General features: G+C 43.4%; 1 protein-coding gene across 1 annotated transcript in view; it reads left to right on the top strand.

Moving 5' to 3' along the window:
• The window catches only part of LOC135908553 (receptor-type tyrosine-protein phosphatase kappa-like), a 127,632-nt gene that overhangs the window by 84,548 nt on the left and 18,690 nt on the right, over positions 1–24,394 (top strand). The window contains exons 21-33 of the mRNA XM_065440334.1: positions 2,253–2,457; positions 6,580–6,676; positions 7,582–7,831; positions 9,870–9,909; positions 10,040–10,145; positions 11,439–11,518; positions 14,616–14,791; positions 15,165–15,252; positions 18,248–18,324; positions 19,696–19,732; positions 21,560–21,657; positions 22,514–22,630; positions 24,152–24,300. Of these exons, the coding sequence (XP_065296406.1) occupies positions 2,253–2,457; positions 6,580–6,676; positions 7,582–7,831; positions 9,870–9,909; positions 10,040–10,145; positions 11,439–11,518; positions 14,616–14,791; positions 15,165–15,252; positions 18,248–18,324; positions 19,696–19,732; positions 21,560–21,657; positions 22,514–22,630; positions 24,152–24,300 (1,520 nt within the window). The remainder of the gene's footprint in view (positions 1–2,252; positions 2,458–6,579; positions 6,677–7,581; positions 7,832–9,869; positions 9,910–10,039; positions 10,146–11,438; positions 11,519–14,615; positions 14,792–15,164; positions 15,253–18,247; positions 18,325–19,695; positions 19,733–21,559; positions 21,658–22,513; positions 22,631–24,151; positions 24,301–24,394) is intronic.

Raw genomic sequence — 24,394 nt, 5'->3', positions numbered from 1 at the left:
GTGCTTGTAGCCTCTGCCTTACTGGGTTGTGAGTCATAACATTTTCTTTCCCTTGCTTACGGGTTATGAGCCATTGCTTACGGCGGTATCAGTCATTGATGATGATAGTTTTCGACATGCTGTTCTGTTTGCTGTATGCGTGATTCAAAAGAATTTAACCACTGTTCGCTCCACTTTGCCGAGTGCTTACGGGCCTATGAGCCTGTGATGATGATAGTTTTCTGTCGACAGAGGCCAAAGAATCCCGGGATCCCAGACATATACAGCTTCGCTGTAAAAGAAACGTTGCCTGTTAACTTAATTTCGCATTCCTTTTTTCTCCCGACGCCCACGTCAGTTAACGGCTGGTATCAATAATATAGCGTGACGTTTTCCGGTTCCTGCGACAAGTTTTCGCCGAGTGTCCGGACTTCATAATATTTTTTTATAGAAACGCCATGTGCAAAAGTGCTGAAGGAGCCAATCGCACAGGTAATTTCGTATACTGGTCTTCTTTTTCAGTAGGAGCACTGGTACAGCGTTATTTAATGACGTTCTCAAGCTACGAAGCCAGGCTGCGAACATTTTTCTATGGTATGAGAACATAAGGTGAAACTGTACACTAAGCAGCGAACCTTATTTAGAACTCTAAGCGAAGTTGAGGAATGTTTCTTTGTTGCTACAATATGCGCAAGCGTTACTGATATTTTTGTGGTCAGCATATAATTTATAGCATGCTTCTTAAAAGCTCCGGCGCGCATTGAAGACTATACCAGACTGCGCAGCTCAATTTGTTTCTCTGGGACTTCGAGATATGCTCTTAGTATAGCGTAGAAGTTTCGCTGCGCAAAGCAGTCATGTGTTATGAATAAATAACACGTTCTTACAAACGCACACACACCCACACAAAAGAACACAAGAAAGCGTTCTAGTTCCAACGTACGACATATAACATGTGTGATATGGTTAATTAAATGTCCTCTAACTAAATTCTATATGTCTTTTTATTTGATTCTCAACCTACAAGCCGTAATGCAATGCAATGTTTACCTTCATGCTCCGCACTACTCATAAGCCAAGCCCAAATGCGAATTCAGTTATATTTCGAATAACAACGGAGTTCATGGCTGACGCATTGGCTACTCCTAAAAAAAAAAAAAACTCGCCACCCCGGCTCTGCCCAAGTGCAAGTCCAGTGCAGCTTCTACAAACCACCACTACAGCTGCTGAGGGTGGTGTGCAATGCTTGAGGGCTTTACAGTAATGGTAGTATATAGTGCTATATTAGAGTAATAGTGGGAATGGGAGTAAAAGCCATTTTGAGACAAAGCTGCCGCCAATAGCGGTGCTCAAAAAGACTGAAAACAGTTGCTAGGTTGGTATTCTTACACACCAAAGGATGGGGACGTCACACCGCACGTCGCAAGCTGGCGTCAACGCGGCAGCTTGCGTAACAGTAATCTTTATCGGGAAATGTAAGCGGGTAGGGCTACGCACTTCGCATTGCTGTCACGGGGGCATTATCTCATATCCCATATCATCACGTATCAACCACATATCAATTATGTGCTTGAGATGCTTGTCTTTAGTTTGTTGTATATTGAAACGTGTGCTGTTCTGTACGTTGTATGCGTGATTAGAAAGAATGTAATCACTGTTTCTATCACTTTGCCGTGTGCTTGTAGCCTCTGCCTTACGGCCCTATGAGCCATTGCATTTTTGCTTACCTGTCGTGGTTGCTTAGTGGCTATGGGGATGGGCTGCTAAGCACGAGGTCGCGGGATCAAATCCCGGTCACGGCAGCCGCATTTCGATGGGTCCGAAATGCGAAAACACCCGTGCACTTAGATTTAGGTGCACGTTAAAGAACCCTAGGTGGTCCAAATTTCCGGAGTCCCGCTACTATGGCGGGCCTCATAATAGGAACGTGGTTTTGGCACGTAAAACCCCATTATTTAGTTTTTTTTTTTTTGCTTGCTTAGGGGGATATGCAGTATTGATAGTTTCCTCTCGACCAACGCAAATAATCTCGTGTCGTAGTCACATACAGCTTCACTGTAAAACAACCTTTGAAATGATTATTACAAAATAAGTATCTGTAGGTTTAGGCAACTTAACATTCTTCGATGCTGCCTCATGTGACATTGCAGGTTTTTCTTTTTCATTGCAAAGTGCTCCCGCAGTGCTAGGCCTATTCTCAGCTGCAGTAGAGAAGCGGCTGAAACGTTTGGAATTTGCGACGGTACTCAGAAATTTATTTGTTTCCTTTCCAGTTGAACTCATCTCTATCGCACACATTCAATACAATGCTGGCCAAATCGTGGTTCCCCAAGTCAGTCTTGCTGAACAGCTCGAAGTCACCCGAGTTTTACCTGCGAGGTCTTTTCCCGGGGTCCACGTACCTGGTCTGTGTTCAGGCGAGAACCAGTGCTGGATTCGGAAACGCAATCTGCGACAACTTCAGCACAAAAGCTTCGAGTGAGTACGACTGCGAACGGTTTCCCAAGGTTTCGGCACTAGAGTGGGCACTTGTAGTCGTCTCGTAGTAGAGCATGCGAAGAAAAACAAACGAAGAAAAAAAAACGCTAGATTTCAGTAGTCAAGACTAGCAACGAACAGATATATTTCCGATCAATATAACCAAGGGTTCGGTAACAAAACATTGTATTTCCCTGCAGCGTGTAATAACTGATAAATTCAGTGAAATGCTAACAATGGGAAACTTCATTAGCGATCCTCCCTTTCACGTTAGACATTAAGGCTTCGAGGATTTTTTTTTTTTTACGAGACCACTGCTCCGCATATTTTTGTTCACGAGTGTACCGGGTTGCTTTCTTTTTTTATTTTCGAGCAAGTGTAATATGCGTCTCACAGTCTGATATTGCCCCTTTAGGACCCTGGCAACAGCGTTTGAAGGTTGCAATTATAAAAAGTAAAAAACAAAAATTAATGGCGACCCAACGCGCTGTAAACAGTATTCATGAAAGATTAAAAATTTGGTGTTTTCAAGAAACGCTGCTATTGTTTATTGACCATGTCAAGTTTTTTATGTCGATGGGTCAATTAAGTTTAACCATATTGCGGGAACTGTTTTTGCATGCTACCTGTCTTGAAATGTAAAAACAAAAGCAATGGTATGCTGTATACGTGCATGCTAACCTTTCCTACCACCGTGAAACTGAGATTAGGTGAAAGTGGCCACTGTAACTTACGCACAATACCCAATGTGAAGCTTGTTTGCAACCACTTAGCAAGTATTCAGCTATTCATTTGTAATGGTAACACGCGCTATTTTCTTGCAACTTTTTTCTCACTCCGGCGCTGTGCGCCGGCCTCTTGCTTTACGAGAACGAAGTGGCAGACCTTGTCGCCCGGTTCGCCATAATGGTCTAAGGCACACTTTGCGAAGTCTGAAGCCTCGGTAGCAGTGTACATTTCTAGAGGAATGCGTGACAGTGTGGTCCGCGATACAATCAGAGCTTTCTCTGTCTCTCTATGACGTCAACCTTTCTGGCGCCTTGTCGAACGTACCACACGGGAAACGAGCCGTAGTGGGCGTTTCACTGCCCTCATTTCGCCTCCATCAAAAGGGATGTAAGACAAGGGGCTACGGCGCAGAGACTACGCGCCCCGCATCGGATGCGGTGAGCGTCGAGCAACGCAGCGTTCGGCGCGGCAACGAAATGTGTGCCTGACCAAGCAACGCACGCCTGAGCCTTAGAAACAGCTCGTTTCCAAGGCAACACCGCATTCACTAGACGCGCTTTTGTACCGCTTTGAGGCATCGAACTCGTGGCTCAGTGGTAGTGCCTCCGTCTCACACTCCGGAGACCCTAGTTCGATCCCCACCCAGCCCATCTTGTAAGTTGTTTTTTATTCATGAAGTGCCTGCTGGGATTTATCGCTCACGGCCAACGCCGCCAACACCGACGCCGACGACACCGGTTTTTCTTCGACACGAGCTCCTTAACGCTATCGCGGTAAAATGCAGCTGCCGCGGCCTAGGGTCACACCCGCTACATCGCGCTCACCAACGCCACGCCATAACCGATGAGCCATCGGGGTGGGTGCAAGCCGTAGTACGTTGAACAAAGCAACAACACTACACAGGCAAGCCGCGTAGAGAGCCTCATGAATTTCGATATTCGCTTTGACGTTTCACAAAGTATAATAGAGCAGGAACACTGCATGGTATCCTACAAATAGTTACCCAGACAGTCTGTAGAAAGTAAAAAAAAAGTTTTTGTGAGGCTTGCATAGAGTGTATGGCGGCCCGAGAACGTATAGCCTTGCATGTTTTCTCTACGGAATATCTGTAGACACCAAAAGAAAACCGTTTGTAAGTGCGTAAAGAGCACCGAATATTTGAAATGCGTTTGTACGCGAAGCATTTGTTGCCTCATCCAAGACACTTTGCGGGAAGTTCCTGTTTCGCCTTGTTTGACATATTCTTTTTTTTTTGTGCGCGCCAGATAGAAGGATCGAACTAGGACTTCTAGAACTAAATCTAGCACTTTAAGACGACGGACACGGATGTGAGGTAGCGTAGGAAACATTTCCTTTAAAAGAAAGCGAGGGCACATGCGTGCACTCTACGGACGCCAGAATAGTACACGCGAATAATGGTCAACCTTACCGCTGTCTTCTACGTGCTTCCTACCACATGACGACGTGTCACTTATAAATGCTAATTCCTGCCCCTCCCCCCCCCCCCACTCGGACATCACAAGCGGCCCAGGTGGTAACATAACCGGTTGCAACTTCGCCGAAGTGCAATAAATCAGTGATCGTACTACCGCAATTTTGGCCACGCTATCATCGTCCTGCGCTTCTGTCGTCCCACTCATGCTAGCGTCACACACACATCTGCTCGCTTTAGGCAATAGACAGCTTTAGTTTGTTGTTATCGCAATAGCAGCTAGGCTTAAGGGAAACAGCATTACCGTTGCACACACGAACTGTGAAGCAAGCGAATTTTAGTATAACGTGACAGCATAGTTCACATGTCAAACGCTATTTCAGTACGCTTTCAATTTCGCATACGTAGTGCACCTAAGTGATTCTATCCGTGTGTGCGTCCCGAAAGTGCCAAAGGCACCGCAATGGAATCCAGGGGGCGCATTGCATTTGCACTTTCCACGTTTGCCGATCTGCGGCGAAACAGTACAAGCAGTACAAGCTGTTTACTACCATAGCCTCCGAAATCTTTAGCTCTCAGAGGCCATATGCTGTCGTCCCGCCTATCTCCTGACTTCATCGAAAGGTTGCACTGGCATCTCGGAGGAGGTTTCTCCGAGATTCCAGAGAAAGAGGCGAGATTCGACTAGTAAGAGGCGAGTGGTAATTTGGTGGCAGAAAAGTAGGGAGATCGCAAACAATGGAGGCGTACAAAAAACAAAGTTCGCAATAGGGGCTAAAAATGCTTTATGCTGGGAGTTCTCTTTATCCTTCATGCGTTTATTTTTTCTTTTTAAATATCTTTGTCAAAGCGGGCACTCATAGAATTCATTCATTCATTCATTCATTCATTCATTCATTCATTCGTTCGTTCATTCATTCATCCATTCATTAATTCATTCATTCATCCATCCATCCATCAATCCATCCATCCATCCATCAATCCATTCATTCATTCATTCATTCATTCATTCATTCATTCATTCATTCATTCATTCATTCATCCATCCATTCATTTCTCTCGTTAGGCTCGGAAGCGTTCCAAACGAGTAGCGACCTCGAAAACTCTTCGAGGTTATCCATAATACTAGCTCGTCGAAGTTGCCTCATACTAACAGAAAACCGTCTGCACAGTCAATTCCTACGAACGAAGTAAATTCTACAAAAACAACATCAAATTCATTGACAAGGACAATTCGAAGCATGCGGCCGGAACGGCAGCCATGTTTTACGTAAAGTACGTAAACCACGTAAATACGGTAACGCTAAATCTGAGAAATAGCGTGCGTACGCCAAACGGTTTGCATCGTTTAGCATTCTACGGATGTGCATTTTGGTGCCGCTACTCCAGCCCACGATTACGCTAAACACGCTAAACTAAAACTGCATAATAATGTTTGTGCATCTGGTAATGCTATGCAGGAAATCCAAACGACGCTATATAGTGAATTACCTATAAAAATGCTTGGTATTTCATTGATTCTCACAATATGTGGCACCTGCACAATTTTTCATGCTTTTGTGCTTTGTTGTAGTAGAGGTTAGCTGTAGAGGAAGGACAGTTTAGACAGCATATAAACCTCATATAGGCAGTACTTCTATTTAAGTTTCCTCAAAATAACAGTCTGTGTCCGCTGCTCAAACCGTGATTTCTCAACTACTTTATAATGCTTTGTTAAGCGTACAAGACGAATCCTTCTGCATGAACTGCATCATGTTATACAGATGTTTGATGCCACATAAGAAAATTACAGGTCACTCTGCTCACATGCGGTAAACTGACGTCTCAGATCTTAATTTCAAGTATAAACATTGCCTGTAGAACTTGAAGACGACGCCTAGAATAAAATGTTGATGAACAAATGCAATAAAGTACTTTCTTTTGTTTCTTTTTTTGTTTTTTTTTGTTTGTTTGTTTTGCAGCGCCTGAAGTTCAGGTTGAGCCCAGGGTTGGTGCAATCGTGAACAACACAGTTAGCATCGTGCTCTACCCGGTGCACTTCATGAAGGGACCCATCACGTAAGTCTGGTAGAATAAGAATGTTCTGAATACAAAGAAACAGCGTATACGTATATCTATACTAAACGCTCACTCTACAGAGATAGGTCCCACCATAACAAGTTTCTCACTGAATGTCAGTGTCCTAACGCAATTGGCAATTTCACCGGAAAGGGAAGCATTGAAAGTGATAGCTTGGTTTCTTTTCTTTACGTGGCGCTGAGGGCGGTCTCAGAAAGCTGGTACGATGAGCAGCACCGCAAAGTACGTATAATTGCAATCGTAATAAAATCTTGCACTAGCTACGCAACTTTGGTGGATTAGACGCGCGTCCAATGATAACCACTGCTCTGCAGCTCCAATACCTTGTAGCGTGCTTGCGCACTTCTCGCAGTAGTGTTCAGACTCCTGGAAGGGCGCTGAAAGGATTTACCCGGTTCTTTTTCTTTAGTTTTCTTTTGCAGTGGTTTCCAAAATGCTCTTGTTATGTGCATTCTCACTGTCTGCAGCACACAACGTGATAGGCTGGTCTGGGTTGTAACTATATCTTATTTTACACTTTTGTTCACGTATGTAACATTATGGGGACACTTTTTTCCGAGGCGCTCAGTTTCCGCCCCAATTTTCCCTCCGAAAAAAAAAATAGTTTGTCTGCAGATTTAAGACGAACATCATTCCCGAAAAATTTATCTTATATGGTTTTATTGCGCGTAACATGACCTCAAATTTGAAAGAGAAATCCAGTGGTCCGTAAAGAAGAACCGCTCGTGTTACCAAGCATCTCCGCGGCTACTGCAAGTAAACGCGATATATTTTGGCTAAAATTATCAGGATGTTTCTTTTATCAGGATTATGCTGTTGTTTCCATTACCTCAACAAACTTTCCTGATTGCATTTCCCCATGCTTCCTTACATTCACGGTGCAGGGGTTACTACCTAGTCGTACTTCGCGAAGGTGAAGCCATCCCTCGCCCCGTGAAACTGGTCAACTACAGCAGCGCGCAAGACATGAGCCTTGGCTACTACGTGGCGGCACACCTGACGCCCGACCAATTGAAAGAAGCGGCGGACTTCGTCGTCGGCGCTGGCAGTGTCATCGGTGGCTTTGAAAATCCACCGCTCACTGATTCCACGCCGTATCGCTTTGGCCTGCTTGCCGAGAGTAACTTTTCTGGGGTGAGTTCTAGATCCATTTAGGTTTCAAAGCAGCTTGGCGAGGAAGCACCATCACGAAACGAGGGACTACGTCAACCTGAGATAATTTACATCTTTCGGATGTGAAATTGCACAAACCGACGTAAGTTTAACAAGCGAACATTAGGGAGAAAATAAAGAGGCACATAAGCTCGAAAGGTAAATCAAGATAACAAAAACAGCTATATATCCGGTACGCCACTGGTATCGTTTGCTTTATGCAAGGCGAAATCTAAAGCTCACGCCTAGAGCTATTAAGTTAGATCATGCCGGAAATCTGTCCAACATTCCGCTTTTTATTTCGTGCAACATTGAACTGTATAGCTTGCCCTTCTTATGAAACACCATTAAATCTCGGAAGTTGTGCTCGTCGGGCGAAATAGACAAATGAAACTAGGTGTTCACACATGGGCTGTGTATATACGTGTCTCTGTGACCTGCCATGATCAAAAGATGGTTTCATTATATTATTCTCGCATGCGTAGGTAAATTTATAAATCGTAATAGTATATTGTGCCAGAACACTTTCGTTGAACTTCTGCTGTATTCATCTCCTGAGTCAGGCCTCCTCTATTTCGGTACATTTAATCCTCAAATTATTTGCCGGCGTTAAAAGCAGTGTACCTTAAAAAAGTACTACTGTCAACCTCAAATTGCATAAAAAGGACACGAAGTTTCCTTACTGGAGGTTCGCACAACCTGTCCCATGATTTGAACAGTTGGAAATTTTGCTTGCCTTTGCAGCTTCACACATTTTTTCATCGACGCCTGGTGAGAAAATTACTCGGAGTAATCCGGCAAAATATTGACTGTAATTTTGAAACCGCGTTTAGGTAATACGAAATTATGAAACCGACAGAATGTGCAATCTTTATAACACTCATCTAAAATAAACAAAATAACAGCCATTGGTTTTTGTCCCTTTTCCCAACATATTCGTCCTCAATCTTGCGTGCACGTTCTTTTTGTAACACTATCGACTCGCTTGCCTGTCAGGAAAACTATGACGCGCTAATACGCACTTGAAGTTTTTCACCTTAAAATACTGGGACCACGGCGGTAAAAAAAATACAAAAGCAATATTTATTGTCATTGATGAGACACGCGACAGAATGCCAGTGGAAATATTTCGACGGTACCAAGGTTAAGATTCAACAGTCTTGTTGAGTAACCTAGCGAAGGCAATGGAAATTTTGCTGACGGAATCTGGTGTACGAACCTTCCGACTCCAGAATTCCGCCGTGTACAGTGTGGTGCTTCATTAAAAGGTACACTCTGGTGTGTGACTCTTTGCTAGAGCTGCGGGTGCCACCTGAATCTATGACAGTGCACTTGTCAGGTACGTAGGAACGGGCCAGCATACGAACCACCATACCTGTGCTGGGAAAAACTGCGCATGCTACGCTCCCATGTGTTTCCCTGAATGGCGCTCAACGCAACTCACTTGCTGGTGCTGGTGCTTGGTGGCGTCATAGAGATAAAGCTTTAGAATGTCGAGCTGTGCGAAATGACTGTGAGTATTCAATAGAAGGAAATAGACTTATTCGAAATGTATTTTGAAGATCATGTCCTTCCTAGTGATTTACACTAACTTTTCCGCATTAAGTATCTGTCTTGTCTTCTTCCTGGGACGATTTTCAAGACAGCGCAGTTTAACATGTATGCTGACTTCGAAGACAGTGGAGTGAAAACATAAAGCACTCCAACGCGTCTGCTACTCTCCGAAGCTGAGGGGTGGCACGATAAAGTGCAATACGCAGTGGCCCCGCCAATTTCACACCCGAAACTCACTCTAGATTAACTTTGATCAACTTCAACTGGATGTCGAATCTTCTTCCTACCTTCTTAGTCAAAGTCCCAGGAGGGCTAAGTGCTACCAACTCCGTTTCCTCTCACCCAGATGTGAATTGTGTGCTTAGTTTGTCGTTAGGAGAGAAAGTGTTCAATAAATTATTTATGCAAGCGCTTGGGTTTATGGCATGTAGTGTTTGAAGACTTTTGCGGCATTTTTTTTTCGCAGGAAGTACTATACGGCTACAGTCTAACAGCCCCCGTCATTGGTAAGCACTTTTTTTGGCAGTTACCAAAGCAACAAATATGTGACAACTTGGGCAGTCAGTGCTTAAAGAAAAACGGACGGACCTGATGTGCTGCCGAAATTAACGCATTTATTGCGATTGCTTGCCGCAGTGAATGGTGGTAGCAGTGCTGCTGGTGCTGGCGTCGTCATCGGAGCCGTCCTTGTGCTCCTCATCCTCGTGATTGCAGCAATTGCGTTGACGTTTTACTATATTCGGTAAGCATTCTTCAACAGAACAACTCTTCTTCACTAGAAAGCATTTTTATAAGCAGCATTTCAATAGATGTTAGTGCTTGTAAACGGCACCCACTGCTCTTCTCTGACATAAAATATAGAAATTGATAGAAATGTAAAAAAAAACGCAGATTAGAAAAAAAATACAGTGGCATAAATTCGCAAGCTATACAGAGCTGGTAAAAGTATCTGTACATCACCTCTGCCAGCACTTGTGTTTGCTTCCTACAAAGGGTCAAATAAAATAAAATAAATAAAATAAAAATGTCTCAACCTACCGAGTGGTACCGCATCGTACCTGAGATTGTTGCTTCCTCCTAACTCATTTGGGTTCCGGAGACAATCACGTACTTCTTGCTTCCCGGAAAAAGAATGGCGAAACCTCTTTTCAGAATATTTGAGATATAGCACAGTCGTTCGACATATCTCTTGTTCGACAGATTTCTTGAAGAGCAGTCGCACAGCCGCTTAATAATGGTTAAGGGGTTCACGGCTGGGTAACGCGTTCACCAAGTACCATTGACGTCTAAGTAGCAGCATAACGCAAGGGCAAGTCCATGAAGGTCACTATAGCTTCAACGGAATTAAGGTTAATAATTCACACAGTTCTCACCACTGAAATCCAACATCTCATGCAATGTGTAAGTCCATCGATTTAACAAAGGCTGTATCGCACATCAGCTTTAATTCTGTCCATTTCAGTGTTTTAATCTAAACTTCATCTCGCGATCTATGGCGGAGAACATTCAGTTCAGTCGAACAAATAGACATACCTTAGGAGTCATTGCGGAACACATTGTCTGTATGAGCCGCAGCTCGAAAAAAAAAAAAGTCATCACTCCGGTGTATTCGATCACTGATGGCAGGTCTGGGGTATAGTCTATATATTTCTTTTTGTTTTGTGGCAGCAGCACCAGGATTCATACATAACATTAGACGGAATAAATTAACAAAACGATTACTTTGTTTAGGGCATGGTGGCTGCTCTTAAATATAGCATCACACGACAGGGGATGAGACAGAGCGCGTCTCACCTTACAGGCGAACTACAGAATTGTAGCTTACTCCTACCTTCGTTCAAGCGTTTAGTGATCACTTTTTTAAACCTATTTTTTCATGTGAACCTAGTCGTACCTCCTTGTATTTCAAGTGAAATAATTGTTTCCCCGCTAATATTGAAGAAAGATCCACCGCACGCCCGCATAAAAGTATCCTCGTGTGTTCTCGCTTGTTCCCAACCGGACATTCTTAAAGCGTTCTTCTCTAATCCTGCAGGAAGCGCCAAGCTGTTGCTTACCGCTCCAAGAGCCCCACTAAGCGCAGCATCAAAGAGCGCCTCTCCAGACTTTCCAAGTGTAAGTCTTCTCCGATCGTTAAATTAAAGCGAGGCTTTTCTGCAAATGTGGAATCTCAGGAATAAAAATCAATGAATCAGTGAGAGGACGACCGAGTGAACGAATGAACTAACGAATGGGTTAATGAATGAATGAATCAATCAATCAATGAGCTATTTGTCAGTGAAGGCACCTTAGCCACAGGGGCATAAGAAGGTGGCAAAAAAGATAAAATGAAATAACTAAACTAATATTTATTGTAGAACAGATGCAGATTCGACGGCCATGTAGAAATCTATGTGAAGCAAACAGGATGTGAAGCGGATAATTAAATGTTATACAACTAACCCGATGCGTGCAACTGTGCTAACCTCCATCCAATGTGGAACGTACAATCTTATGCAGTGTTTATGTTTATCCACCACGAAAATCACAACTTTAGTCTCCTGTAATCATGCTCATGCACTGCACGGCTCGGGATCTATGCCTACATGCAAAACGTCAAACCAGCCGGATGCACAGTTGTCAGGTGCAGGCTGCTTGTCGAGGGCATATTAGTGATGACAGGTTTATGCACTTATACACCTACAGTTCAGTACCTTTATCTCTTGAGTCAGATTGGAGCATACCAATCATGGAGCATTGCACAAGAATGAGCACACACCCTGGGGCGCATACCCAAAGACAAATCAAAGGAAACTAAATAAACCGAGTTATTAGTTTCGTAAAAACGCTTTTTCGTTAAGAGAGGGCTGACGAGAACGTAAAACTTCCACTCAAAGGTATCCATACAGCACAGCGGGCTCTTAACGGAAAACTGGACGTATATAACCAATCCAGCAGCACGCAGAAACCACGTCGAAACCGTTAGAGTGTCTAAAGAAGGCTTTGCTTTAATAAACAAACAAATAAATAAATACATAGCACCGTGCTATGACCGGACACCGAGCACCCATATAAAAGTTGAAAAGAAACGAGAGTGAATTATTTAATGCTCCCGCAATGTGGTCTTGTTTCCTTGAAACATTTATTTCTTCATTTGTGTGCATTATTCAGATTTGAAATATATAAAAGACGTAAATAAGTGAATATTTGTTCAATGATTGAACGGGGGTCACGATGCAAGTGTGGGGAATAAAGTGGCAATATTGAAAGTTAGACGTAAAAGAATTGAGTAAACACAACGCCTGGTGGGACATGGACATGGTAAGGGACTCATACCAACTTCAACCTTCAATTATTTTGTCTTAATGCGCTTCCACGACATTATTAGCGCTTTTCGTAAATTTTTATTGACACTTTTTAGCGTGATACTTCTTTGACCGTTGTAATGCAGGCTATATATATATATATATATATATATATATATATATATATATATATATATATATATATATATATATATATATATATATGTATATATATATATATATATATATATATATAGAAAGAGAGAGAGAGAGACGAGAAACGCTATGAGTTTAGGCTAGCGCATGTCAGCTTTTGCACGCAGAATGGGGAAGGGCACATTCGGATGAAAAGAGGGGAGAAAGAAGGTAGAAGGAAGGCTGTTAGGGACTTGCAGATACGAAGGCGCACACTGAGTTTATCAAGCGCTTACAGAAGTGTGTTGAGTTGAAAAATTGGAGCAATTCCGTCGCTGCTTTCTGGACGACCATCATATGTGCCAGATGTCCAAGAATATTCGCTTCTTAAAAAGGATCTCTTTAGTCCAGCCGGCTGAGAATCATTAGGCTGGTGCTGGCCGTCTTAATCTAAGCAACATCCTAGGAGGTGTCTGTCAGTATCGTCGATTACGCAGAAGAAAACGTTACTAACTGATGCAGATGTAAGGTTAACGTTCGAAATCTGAGAATTAAATGCATCAGTTAAGTCAACAAACCATGTAGATGGTTCAGTGACTTACGACTGCTAAAACAGGGACACAGTGATGCGTTAGTTACGAAGCGTACCTTCGTGACATCCCACAGTTGCATAATTCGCAAGTCGCAATGAGCCACGACATGTTGTAGGAAACGTCGACATTTGCGCCATTGTGTTACATTTGCGCAACGGGGTTACGTTGGTATAAGCATTGCATTGCATTTGCGTGCATAGCGTTGCAGGCAAACGACAATTACATCGCTCTTGCACGATTTCGCACAATTATTAGTGTGTTTAGCATTAGGCTAGCATAACGTTTGCTTTACCATTTGCGTAAACTTTATAACTGCTTCTCTTAGCACCGATTCGAACATATGCATGGAATCCGCCGAATTTTTATTTTCGTATTAACCCTTAGCAACACGAAGGAAAACAGCATTTCGTGAAAACGTCGAGGGGTACTCTTTTATGATGCCATTTACGAAAAACTTAAGCCCACCAATGCACTTGGGTTGGCAACGTTACAGTGACGTGTGCGCAGCTATACCTTGCTCTTGTGTACTGAGATATAGGATCAGTCATGCCGATTTTTAAAGTTCCGCAAAGGTCGCTAATGCAAAATATTATTATTTGCATTCAGTAGTTTTTGATGTGCACCTGTATTTCTCTAAGTGAAATCGGAAAACGATGCACTCCTTTATGTCGTTATACCTCTCCCGTACTTTTTGTTTCTTCATTCCATGCAGTAAATCGCCCTACTTTTACCTTTTTATCTACCCTGGTTTGCAATGAACAGATTACTAGAGTATCAAATCCCGATCAATTCACCTCATGGTTTCCAGAAGTAAGCATGAAAAGCACGGACGGCATCTTCCTGCCCGGAAGAGCGTATAGCATGACAACACGCAACCAGCCTACGCACACAAAGAGTCAAGTACAATGCAACGAACGTAAGGATAACGGTAATTGGACGTTAGCGAGAAAGAAAACTTCGACTTTTCCCTCTTGCACACGGGGAAGAAGAAAAGTTTCAGTTTGCTTGTGCAGAGCAAATTCAAATATCGGCTAACTATGGCGTCGCTTGGTTCTTTATCGTCGCCTGAGCGCTTCGTGTCAGTGATAACTTAAGAACCAGGCAACACACTGAAGCTAACGCTGCTCGAACGTTACAAGAATCGACGCTTCTGAGGCGGCGCTTGCGCATTGGGCACTCACGCATTGCCGTCTGTTTCAGTGGACGAGAACAGCATGTCGGAGTCGCGCATGACGCTGAACATGGAGAGCAGCGACTCGGTGAACATGACAGTCGTGGCGAACGGGGGGCTTCCGTCGAAGCCGGTGCCCGTGAAGAGGCTCCAGGAGCACGTCATCCAAGGTCAAGGAAATGGCGCGCTCAAAGAAGAGTACATGGTGAGGATGCTGCCATGCATTTTCTACTTACTGACATGCGAGCTAGCGTTCCAGTGCACTGTGATAAAGCCTCTAAAGTTTTACTTTATTACTACGCTTTGTGCTAGGTAAAGAAGCATCAAAAACGTGCCCTAACGTACGTTAGTGCGTTGGGTAAGTACGTAAGTTACTGCTGTCATTCAAATAGCTTTAGAGCTTACCCAGTTTAACTCGCCCAGTGATGCTACAGATGCGTGCTGCCTTAAAAATTATGAACAAGACTCACTTTTGATTTTATTAGTCCGAATTTCTTGGCACATTGTACCAACATATATTTGTCTGATGCGAAATATTGTAACACTTGGCCACATTCTTTCTTTTTTTTTTGTTACAGACCACGCCGAAGGGACAACTTCATCCGTGGGAGGTCGCGAAAAAGGCTGAAAACAAATCCAAGAATCGCTACGGAAACATTCTCCCGTGTAAGGCAGGAATGATGTGCAACATTTACACTCCACTTTCGCTGAAGGACCACAAGCTTTTTCTCTACGCGCGACCGCCATTGAAGAAAATGTCTGTCGTTAAAGTCAACGTCGGTGAAAAAAAGATCAATCTGAAAGTCGTTGCGCCCACTTTTTTATCAGCCAAAATAGGGTACATGCAGGTAATTAAAAATATACGTACTATTCTACGTACCTTACACTATCCTTTTCACATCGTTTCGGTGAACATGACAGTCGTGGCGAACGACTGTCAAGTGTAAGGTACGTAGAATACGTACTATTCTACGTACCTTACACTATCTTTTTCACATAGTCTCCACACCGGTTCAGACATTTGTCTCATCCCAGCATGAATTTGAGATGCCCCTGTACCATGTTGCCTTCAGTCGGCGACGCACGCACCCCCCCCCCCCCCCACCCGAACGCACGTTGTCATGCATGTTTTCGCTGCCTCTTGGGAAATCACACCACCACCACTTCACAGTTCTCCAAGCGAGACGCCTTTTCCCATAGGTGGACTGCACGTCCCTGTGGATTTCGATGCGCGTTCGCCCCTTGCACCATAGAAAACGAATCACACTTGGTGGTTCGTACGCCGTGCACGTGGGAAGCACAACCGCCATCTTTAACAACTGACAGCAGCGCGGTGCCGCGGACCTACCGGTAGATAAGGCCGGGCAGATGTACAAGAAAGGTCCACCACTGGGAATGGATACATTGGCTTCGCATTTGCAGTCGTAATTTGCCTAAAAGATATAGGACCAAAGACTTTCCGATTGGCCCTCGTACTTCCATTCGCAATAAAACAAATATCAGAAATGCGCAAATGGACGCCACTGCCTTCTGAAAATGTTGCAAGTTCCGCCAAGCTGACCTGCTGGCGAATACAACCTCGCACGGACGGTGTTAGCAAATTGTGTTGATGGCTTGCATTATGCACATATTCTTTCTTTTTGCCATGTTTTTTAAAGCCTACAGGTGAGAGAAGGCGCAGATCTGTCACAACGTCATGTTACAATAGCATGCGAAATGATATGCAGTAACAAAGAGACAGGAAAAGGCGTCCTGTACCGTTTCTGGTGTTAGTGCACTATGAAAGGTATGAATGAACTAGCCCAGCAACGACAGCAACATCTGTCGCAACAGCTGGTGCTCACAGAAGGCAGTTAACATTCACGTAAAAAATTGCTATGAGCAGCAAATTTTTTTCATAGGCTAAGCTGGCTCACGACTGGGCGTTATCCAGCAACTTGCGGGACCGGGATCCTCAAAGGCGTTATATTAAAGAGAAACTTTTACCCAGTAAGATCTATATCCAGTAATTTTACATGATATGTGAGAACATACGTTTTTCTTTGTGGATATATTCGTACGGCATTATTCGACACGAGGCTTAAGGGCGCATGAGTGTGTGTGCTTCTTGTTTTATATAAGACTCCATTATGCGCCATAACGCGGTGACGTACATAGTTTTTGCTAAACGACCATAACGCTACCAAAGCTCGACTTCAGTTTGCTCCTTGCAGCATGTTCCTTAATATAAATCATTATAAAGGTACTTTGTATTTAGCTCATGCACATTGCTGTTAATCACGCAAGAATTCTCCAAGTAGTTCAACAGTCGCACAACAGTGTCATCGGCCGCTGGTCACCTTAAAGGCAACGTGGGTATTATCACAATGTGTGCGCCGGTTCACGGAGTTTCCTTGCGCGTGACATAAATGTGCCCGAAATGGTCGATCGCGGAAAAATTTTACATGCCTCGACAAGCCATAGCTAGTTATTGCCGTAGGTCGTGTATGTTTGTCTAATCCATTTTGTGTGGCATTGCCAAATAAGCAAGAAACTAAGAAAAATATAAAAATGAGGTCAGCTGTGTCCGCCAGATTATCTAAGGAATCAAAAACCATTTACTGATTGCATACCACGTGGCTCCATGGTATGAAAGTTAGGGTGCTAAGCAGACGAAAAAGTGAGGCACAAACGACATATAAGGGCGAGCGCTTGTGTCGTCTTATTCTCGCTTCGTCCTCGCCTGCTTGGCGCTGTAAATTTTCTTTTGAAGTCATGAACCAAGTAGCCCAGCAATAAGTTTTGTTAAACTCCATGATATGTTGCCTTTGCCTTTGCCAAAGCGCGTGGAATCTTCTTCCTACCGCAATTTCGTCAACTTGCCCGTCAAGTAGCGATTGATTAGTACGTTCACGTACACATGATATGTAAACCAAACGGGCCAGAGTAGGCGACAGAAATGGTGAAGGTGTGGCGCTACACATCACGTGATGCAACCATAGGTCCACAAACTCACTCACGAGCCCACTCACTGAGACACGCTCAGTCACGCCGAGAATATAAGTCGGAGGGAGCTCATGTAAGTCTTAGGAGTGTGAGTGTGAGTGTGAGTGACCCCGGCTATGTAGAATGTAGGCGATTTTTAGTCCAAATCAGCTCGACTGAGTACTATTTCGGTGAGTCCGAGTTTGAGTGAGCCTACAGCAAAACAGCACACACACACATATATATATATATATATATATATATATATATATATATATATATATATATATATATATATATATATATATATATATATATATATATATATATATGTGTGTGTGTGTGTGTGTGTGTGTGTGTGTGTGTGTGTTTGTTTGTTTGTTTGTGCGTGTGCGTGTTTGTGCGTGTGTGCGTGTGTGTGTGTGCGTGCGTGCGTGTGCGTGTGTGTTTTATGCGTGCCACTTTAGTGCGTTCCGTTGATCTTGCCGACCTATAGACACCATAAATACTAACCTGTCAGTCACTTCTTTTGAGCATGCATAAGGGGGGCGGAAACTGTGCAATGCAAGGTAGTCTGGAGCATTATTTCTCAAGTGCTTTCGATAGCAGTTGTTTGCAAATATTCATACGTTTGAATACTTTGCTGGTTTTAAAAGAATATATTCGTAAGAGTAATGTCATTCCTCCGATGTTCCAGATGACCACTCGAGAGTGAAACTGGCCCCATTGCCAGACTTTGAAAATGCGGATTACATCAACGCAAGTTATGTACCGGTAAGAATTCCTGTTTTCACTGGAGTTCTGCTATGTCCCAAGAATCAATCACACCTATACAACAAATATTCGAACAATAGAGCCATAAGTAAGTTTTCCAGTACTGCACGAAAAAGAACAGCTCTTCATTCTGTTATTCCACTATTTAATGAAATGGACCAGCGTTCTATATAGAGCGTCCCAGCTAACGTTAGCCATGCTTTTAAAAATTAAATATCGTATATCACCGGACGCAGCCAATATTATTCTGTCAGCAGTGAGCTACCGCACCAGGACAATTTCTTTTTTTTTTCATAAGTTAAACTGCCCATATTTGGATGAATATAAGCAACAAAGTTTTGAATTACTGAATTGAGGACGCAAGTTTTCTTATAGAAAAGTAATTATGTTTCAAAACGTCCGATTCAGTTGTTTTCAATACACTATGTCTCGCGTAACTACTTTTCGCGGGTTATAAAGAAAACGCGCGATGTATCAACATAGCCGCATGATTACTTGTCGGTTCACCGCGACACGGTCCCAGTGATTACTCGTTAGAATTGACTCTGCTCAGTGCCCGGCTGGGTGGTCGCCTGAAAATTGAAAGGTATCAATGCTGGCGTCAGCCACCGCGCCTCTTCCGCGTGATGCTCGAACGCAATGCAGTGCGCTGTGGTATTGAGGAGGACGACAATGTCATTGAGCCGAGTTAATTCTTTCGAGTAACGCCTGGGACCGCTGGTGTCGCGGCGGGCGGACGTGTAATCGTGCAGCTATTTTCATATTTCGCGCGTTTTCTTTGCAACTCCGGAAAAAAAAAGATCTTGAAGCACAATTATTATTTTTCTATTGAAACTTGCGCGCCCTCAGTTGATTAATTAAAAAGGTAGGTAATATATGTAATCTAATTATCTATATTTAAATTATGAAAAAAACATCCTCCTGGCGTGGTTCGCCCCTGCTGACAGAACACCATTGGCTGCGTCCTCGTATATTCTATGCTTCATTTTTAAGAGCTTGGCCGACGTTAGCTGGGATACCCTGTATACTGAACACTGCTGTAGTGCGTAAAACTTATTACGACACCTCATTTCGAACTTTCCTGAATGTCTTTATCCCACTTGTACTTTAGCATCTGATAATTTACCCTTGTGTGAAGTATGTTACTTTTCCCCATATTTGTGTGCATATTGTATCACCTGTTGCTTTATCGACGGGCGATATCGAAACAGCACACACAGTGGTCGTCATTCTTACTAACATCAGGTTTGTAGCCATTCAACGTTGAAATATTTGGCCGTTTCCATTTTTTTCTCCATTGACAGCCTAACTAAAACTTGCGGAAAGCGACACGCGAGACCTCTATGAATCAATTTTTCTTTTCCTCTGCAGGGTTACAGGTGCCCCCGCAAATATATTGCGACGCAAGGTAAGCGACCTTCATTATAATGTCTCCACTTGAAATAGCCCCCTTCTGTACTGCTAAAAACCGAATTATCGTAACTCAGAAAGCTCTTAGGAAACATTTATTGTTGTCAATTACATGGGCACTCCAGGCGCATTTCCGCCGTCGCCGTCGCCGTGAGGTTTCATATGAATGAAAGCGTGTGAGAGTGAGCCGGCAAACACGGTTCAATCTCGCACGCGCGATCGAGGAACGCGGCCCAGATGTGTGCCCACTCCTGTCGTGCGCGAGAGAGGGGGGTGAGGCGAGGGAGGAGGGGCGTTGTTCTCCGGCGGCCACTCGGTACCTCGATGTCCTCCTCGCCCGCAACTCCGTACGTAGTGGAGGCAACCGCGGAGTGTGCAACGCCGTTGTCCATGCGAATCGCGGACGCCGTAGTACACGCCTTTGACGGACGCCGTAGGGACGCCACGCAGGCACTTGTGTGTCTTGAAAACGACCTGCGACGTGGCCAAAGTGCGCGTCCGCGCGGGCCTCATCTTCAGAGGGGCCTTTGATGTTTGCAGAGTGCGCGTAGTGCCGGTGGCTTCGCACGCGCAGCGCTTTGGGCATTTCGTTCACGTTGAAGGGAGAGATGCATGAAAGTCAATTCGCTTGCAGCTGCCGCGATTCCTGACTCCATAATTCTGCCAGCGAGTTTCCGCACTCGTCGAGCGAGATGTCTTCATGTTTACCTTTGCGCGCCTGACCCCGTGCTGGTTAATTTAGTTAAACACTTCGGTGGGCTAGTTGGTTTGAATCCACCATAAAATGTGCAAGCGCGACCAAACAAGGACGTAGAAAGAAGCAGATACACAAAGACAGCGCTGTCTCTGTGTGTGTTTCTACGTCCTTGTTGAGTGAGGCTTACACATTCTATCAGTGGTAATTTAGTTAGTAAGTTAGTTTACAAGTTTATACGGCCGACAAAACTACTAAACTTTCTTCGCGCGCCTGTATAATAATTTCTATCGCAATCGGTGCATCGCCTTTTGGGTGGAACTGCGAATTTTTTTTATTTCGTAAGTTTATTTGCTATCGTCCATCCACGTGCGTGTGCAATATAAGCAAGCGATGGCCTTCCTGCGTTATCTGCTGGCGTACCAGCCAGGAAAAATGAAAAAAATGAATGTATTGCTTTTCTATAATAAAGAACAGGCGCGTTTACCCACTTATTCGCCCTTCGTCGAGTACCCTTATGCATATTGTTTCTTGTAGCACATTCCGAAACTTGAAAAAAGGCTTTTGTAAATACAATGACTTCATCAACGTAATGTAGTTACAATAATTTTGGCTAGCTGTACCAAGCTACCAGACCTATAGTTAGGGTTAAAACCTGCACTACGACTTTCGTAATATTCGTTTTCTTCGAGGGGCTTGAACTGCGGCATGCACCATCGCTGTGTAGGTGAATGCAGCAAGATTTTGTTTCTATAGTCCTCAACATCGAGAAGAACAAATAATGTCCAGATATTTCTATGGTTTGTAAATATTTTTATTGTATTCCTGCAATTCATTCTCCGAATGACAGATAGCACTTCACTGATGCCCCCACAGTGCTTCAGAAGCTACAGCGTTCTGCTGATAAATACAAAGTCGCGCGTTCCCTTTCTCTGCCCGCTAGCCACAGGGCAATGGTGGCAGATCGCGAAAAAAAAATGACTTCGCATCGCAATTTCAGTTCACTCTAAAGAAGCCGAAGTGTGCGATATAATTCCGAAGGTCCACACTATGGCATCGCCATTTGCTCGCCCATCGGGACATCAAATGCAATACCTAAACGCTTTTTGTTTTTGTTTTTCGGGTTTCTAGGTCCTAAGCAGACGACCCTCACAGATGTTTGGAGGATGGTGTGGCAAGAAGGCTGTTGCAAAGTGATAATGCTCACTAACCTAAAAGAGCAAGAAAAGGTACGCCGGCGTCTCAAATTCCAAAGCACTGCTGCACAAGAGTAATGACTCTTCGTACAAGGAGCCAAATAGTCTCGAGGTGGCACTGAATAATGAAGTACGCCTGCGATCATGCGACCGGGCCTTCTTGATTTTCAGAATACTAATTCGGCTTTTCTCATGTCATAGCATAATACATTAACTAGAGCTGCAGTCAAAGCATTGTCTCTATATCATTTGTTTTTGGACATTACTCTAAAGTGACAAAGAAAAAGAAAACATCACACGTAGATAAATGTTTATCGAGGCCACACCAAAAGTACTGTGTATGCACTGGCTACGTGTCTCTTTCTGAACAGGATGGAAGCTTTGTGTATATAGTTGAACATGAAGAATGACCTAGGAGCGCGGAATGAAAACATGGACATGGCTTAAGTATTTGTCTTGTGCCTTGCTTTCATCAAAAACTCTTCCCGCTGACTTAACATTCCTAATTTTTCTCGTGCAGCTTCCGCGCTATATTAGGCATCACAGACCTTAGAATCGGCTCTTATTTATGCGTAGTTTTTCTCGGGGCCAAAGGTTCCATGCTTTCGTTCTTTCGTTATTTACCTGAACAGTGACAAGTGATATTGCAAATACACCTTGTTTTCATGAACGGCGGTTTGTGTGCGAGGCGTACTTGCAGCATTGTATTCAGCAGCATCATCGGAAATAGGGAGGTAATTTAACTTTATTTCGTGTTTTCCGATTCGCCGACAACGCCCACTGATATGTTATGATTGCTTGCGCGAGTTGTGTACAAGTGAGGATAAATGAAAACAAATGTCACACCTTTGGGAAATTATTAATCCTTTGCCGGTCATCCTTGTTCCAGACAAAGTGTGAACAGTACTGGCCAGAGACTTCACAGAAGTACGGTAAATTCGTGGTCACCTTGATGAAGACTGACACTCAGGTCGACTTTGTTGTCCGGGAATTTGAAGTCTCACTCGTGAGTACTCCTTGCTGTGGACAGGTTTCGTAGAAAAAGAGCAAACAAGCGAAGAAAACAAACATCTCTTTTTACTTCAGAGTGGTTACGTATCTCAACAGTGGTGCAGCTTTTTTTATTGTACTCTAACGCTGCAACCATAGTTGTTGGTGTTCATAAAAATACTTGGGTGACGTACATTTTTATAACCTCTGCTTGTTTACAAATGACTAGCGCTGGTAACCAAATTATTGATGTGTGTTAAGCTAGTGTTTACGACGCAATCGTGTTTGCATTTTTATCCTGTATGACACCCTTAAGTCCTAGTGTATAAAATATTGAAAAATTGCCATATATGAATTGCCGTTATTGCATGTTTTCGTTGCTACTGCTTGCTTCAATGAGATCCCGTCTCAATGGAAGAATGACCATTTCCATAGATTATATGTATGGTGTTATAGACGTGTTGTCACCATGAATACGAGGCATATAGAGAGAACTTATACAGCTTCTGTATTTCTCAGTACTTTCTATTCGTGCCAACAATGCCTATACATTCATTTCATTTCATTTTCATTTATTTTCTCCTTAATGTCCCGGAGCCACTACATAACAGAGGGTTTTAATCCTTTCGACAATGTCAGAACAAATGAACTGAACAGCAAAAGCATGTCGTTCAGTCTTTCGGTTTGGAGACCCTAAAGCGCAAATTCAGTGCACAGGAGAGCAGGTAGTAGATTATAAAGCAGCACTGAACATACGGCAAGTTACACAATTTTAAAAAGGAATATTACAAAGATTAAATATTTCAAAATGTCGAAATCAGCAAAACTTAATAATAAAGCATACCAAACAGCCGCGAGTCACTAAAATCGCCATAGATTTACGCACAGTAAAGAAAATATGCACACTGAATGACAAAAAATAAAAGTAGTAATCGTAGAGGAACATAAAACGACGATTTACTGAGCCAATGGTAATGCCTAACAAAAAGAAAATAGCACAAAAGTGGTTGCAGTCTCTTGATGTGCGCTACGTTAAAATAATGAAGTGACCAGTGAAGTTCTTAGGCGTAATTTTAAGACTATGGGTGTAAACAAGTATATCACTTGTGGTGCTTTTTAATGCAGCACTTCTTTCATAATCCGCATGCAATCGAAATTGAATGCCCGACATGTTTTGAACAAGTGCGTTTAAAAAAGTGATCTCTAGCTGAACTACCGACCGATAAGAATTGTTCCACTGTCTCAACTATGCGAATTTACAGACGCCTTTTCGCCCTTATCTACCGTGGCATCGCGTATCATCGCAATACGAAAAACAGCTGGGCTGCAGCTATGGGCTCCCTTGTCCGTGTTTTTTGGCGCTGTTTTAAATATGAATGATCCGTACCAACTAGCTCGCACCAAAACCCTTCTGAGTCATAACAAGTAACTCCGCGAACAGTTAGCATAGCCGTGGCTTTTTGTATGTTACAGTTAAGTAGAGAAATGACACAGTTGCGGTTTGACTCTATCCAATCTTACTGTTTCAATTCACCAGGAAAACAAGCCCAGGACTATTGTCCAATTTCACTTCACCACGTGGCCAGACCATGGCGTACCTCTCTATCCAGACTCCCTGTTGCCTTTTCTCAGGCGTATATGGGATTTCCAGCCACACGACGACCATCCAATCATTGTTCATTGCAGGTACGTAGAAGACCGCGTATTTGTGGCACGCCACATCAAACAACGTTAACAACAGAGCGCTGAAAAAGATGCTCCCTATAATATCGTATCCAAA

This window comes from Dermacentor albipictus, chromosome 9, assembly GCF_038994185.2.
Source record: "Dermacentor albipictus isolate Rhodes 1998 colony chromosome 9, USDA_Dalb.pri_finalv2, whole genome shotgun sequence".
Taxonomy (NCBI): Eukaryota; Metazoa; Arthropoda; class Arachnida; order Ixodida; family Ixodidae; genus Dermacentor; species Dermacentor albipictus.
The sequence above is the reverse complement of the archived record's forward strand: the minus strand, read 5'-3'. Positions and strand labels throughout refer to the sequence as shown.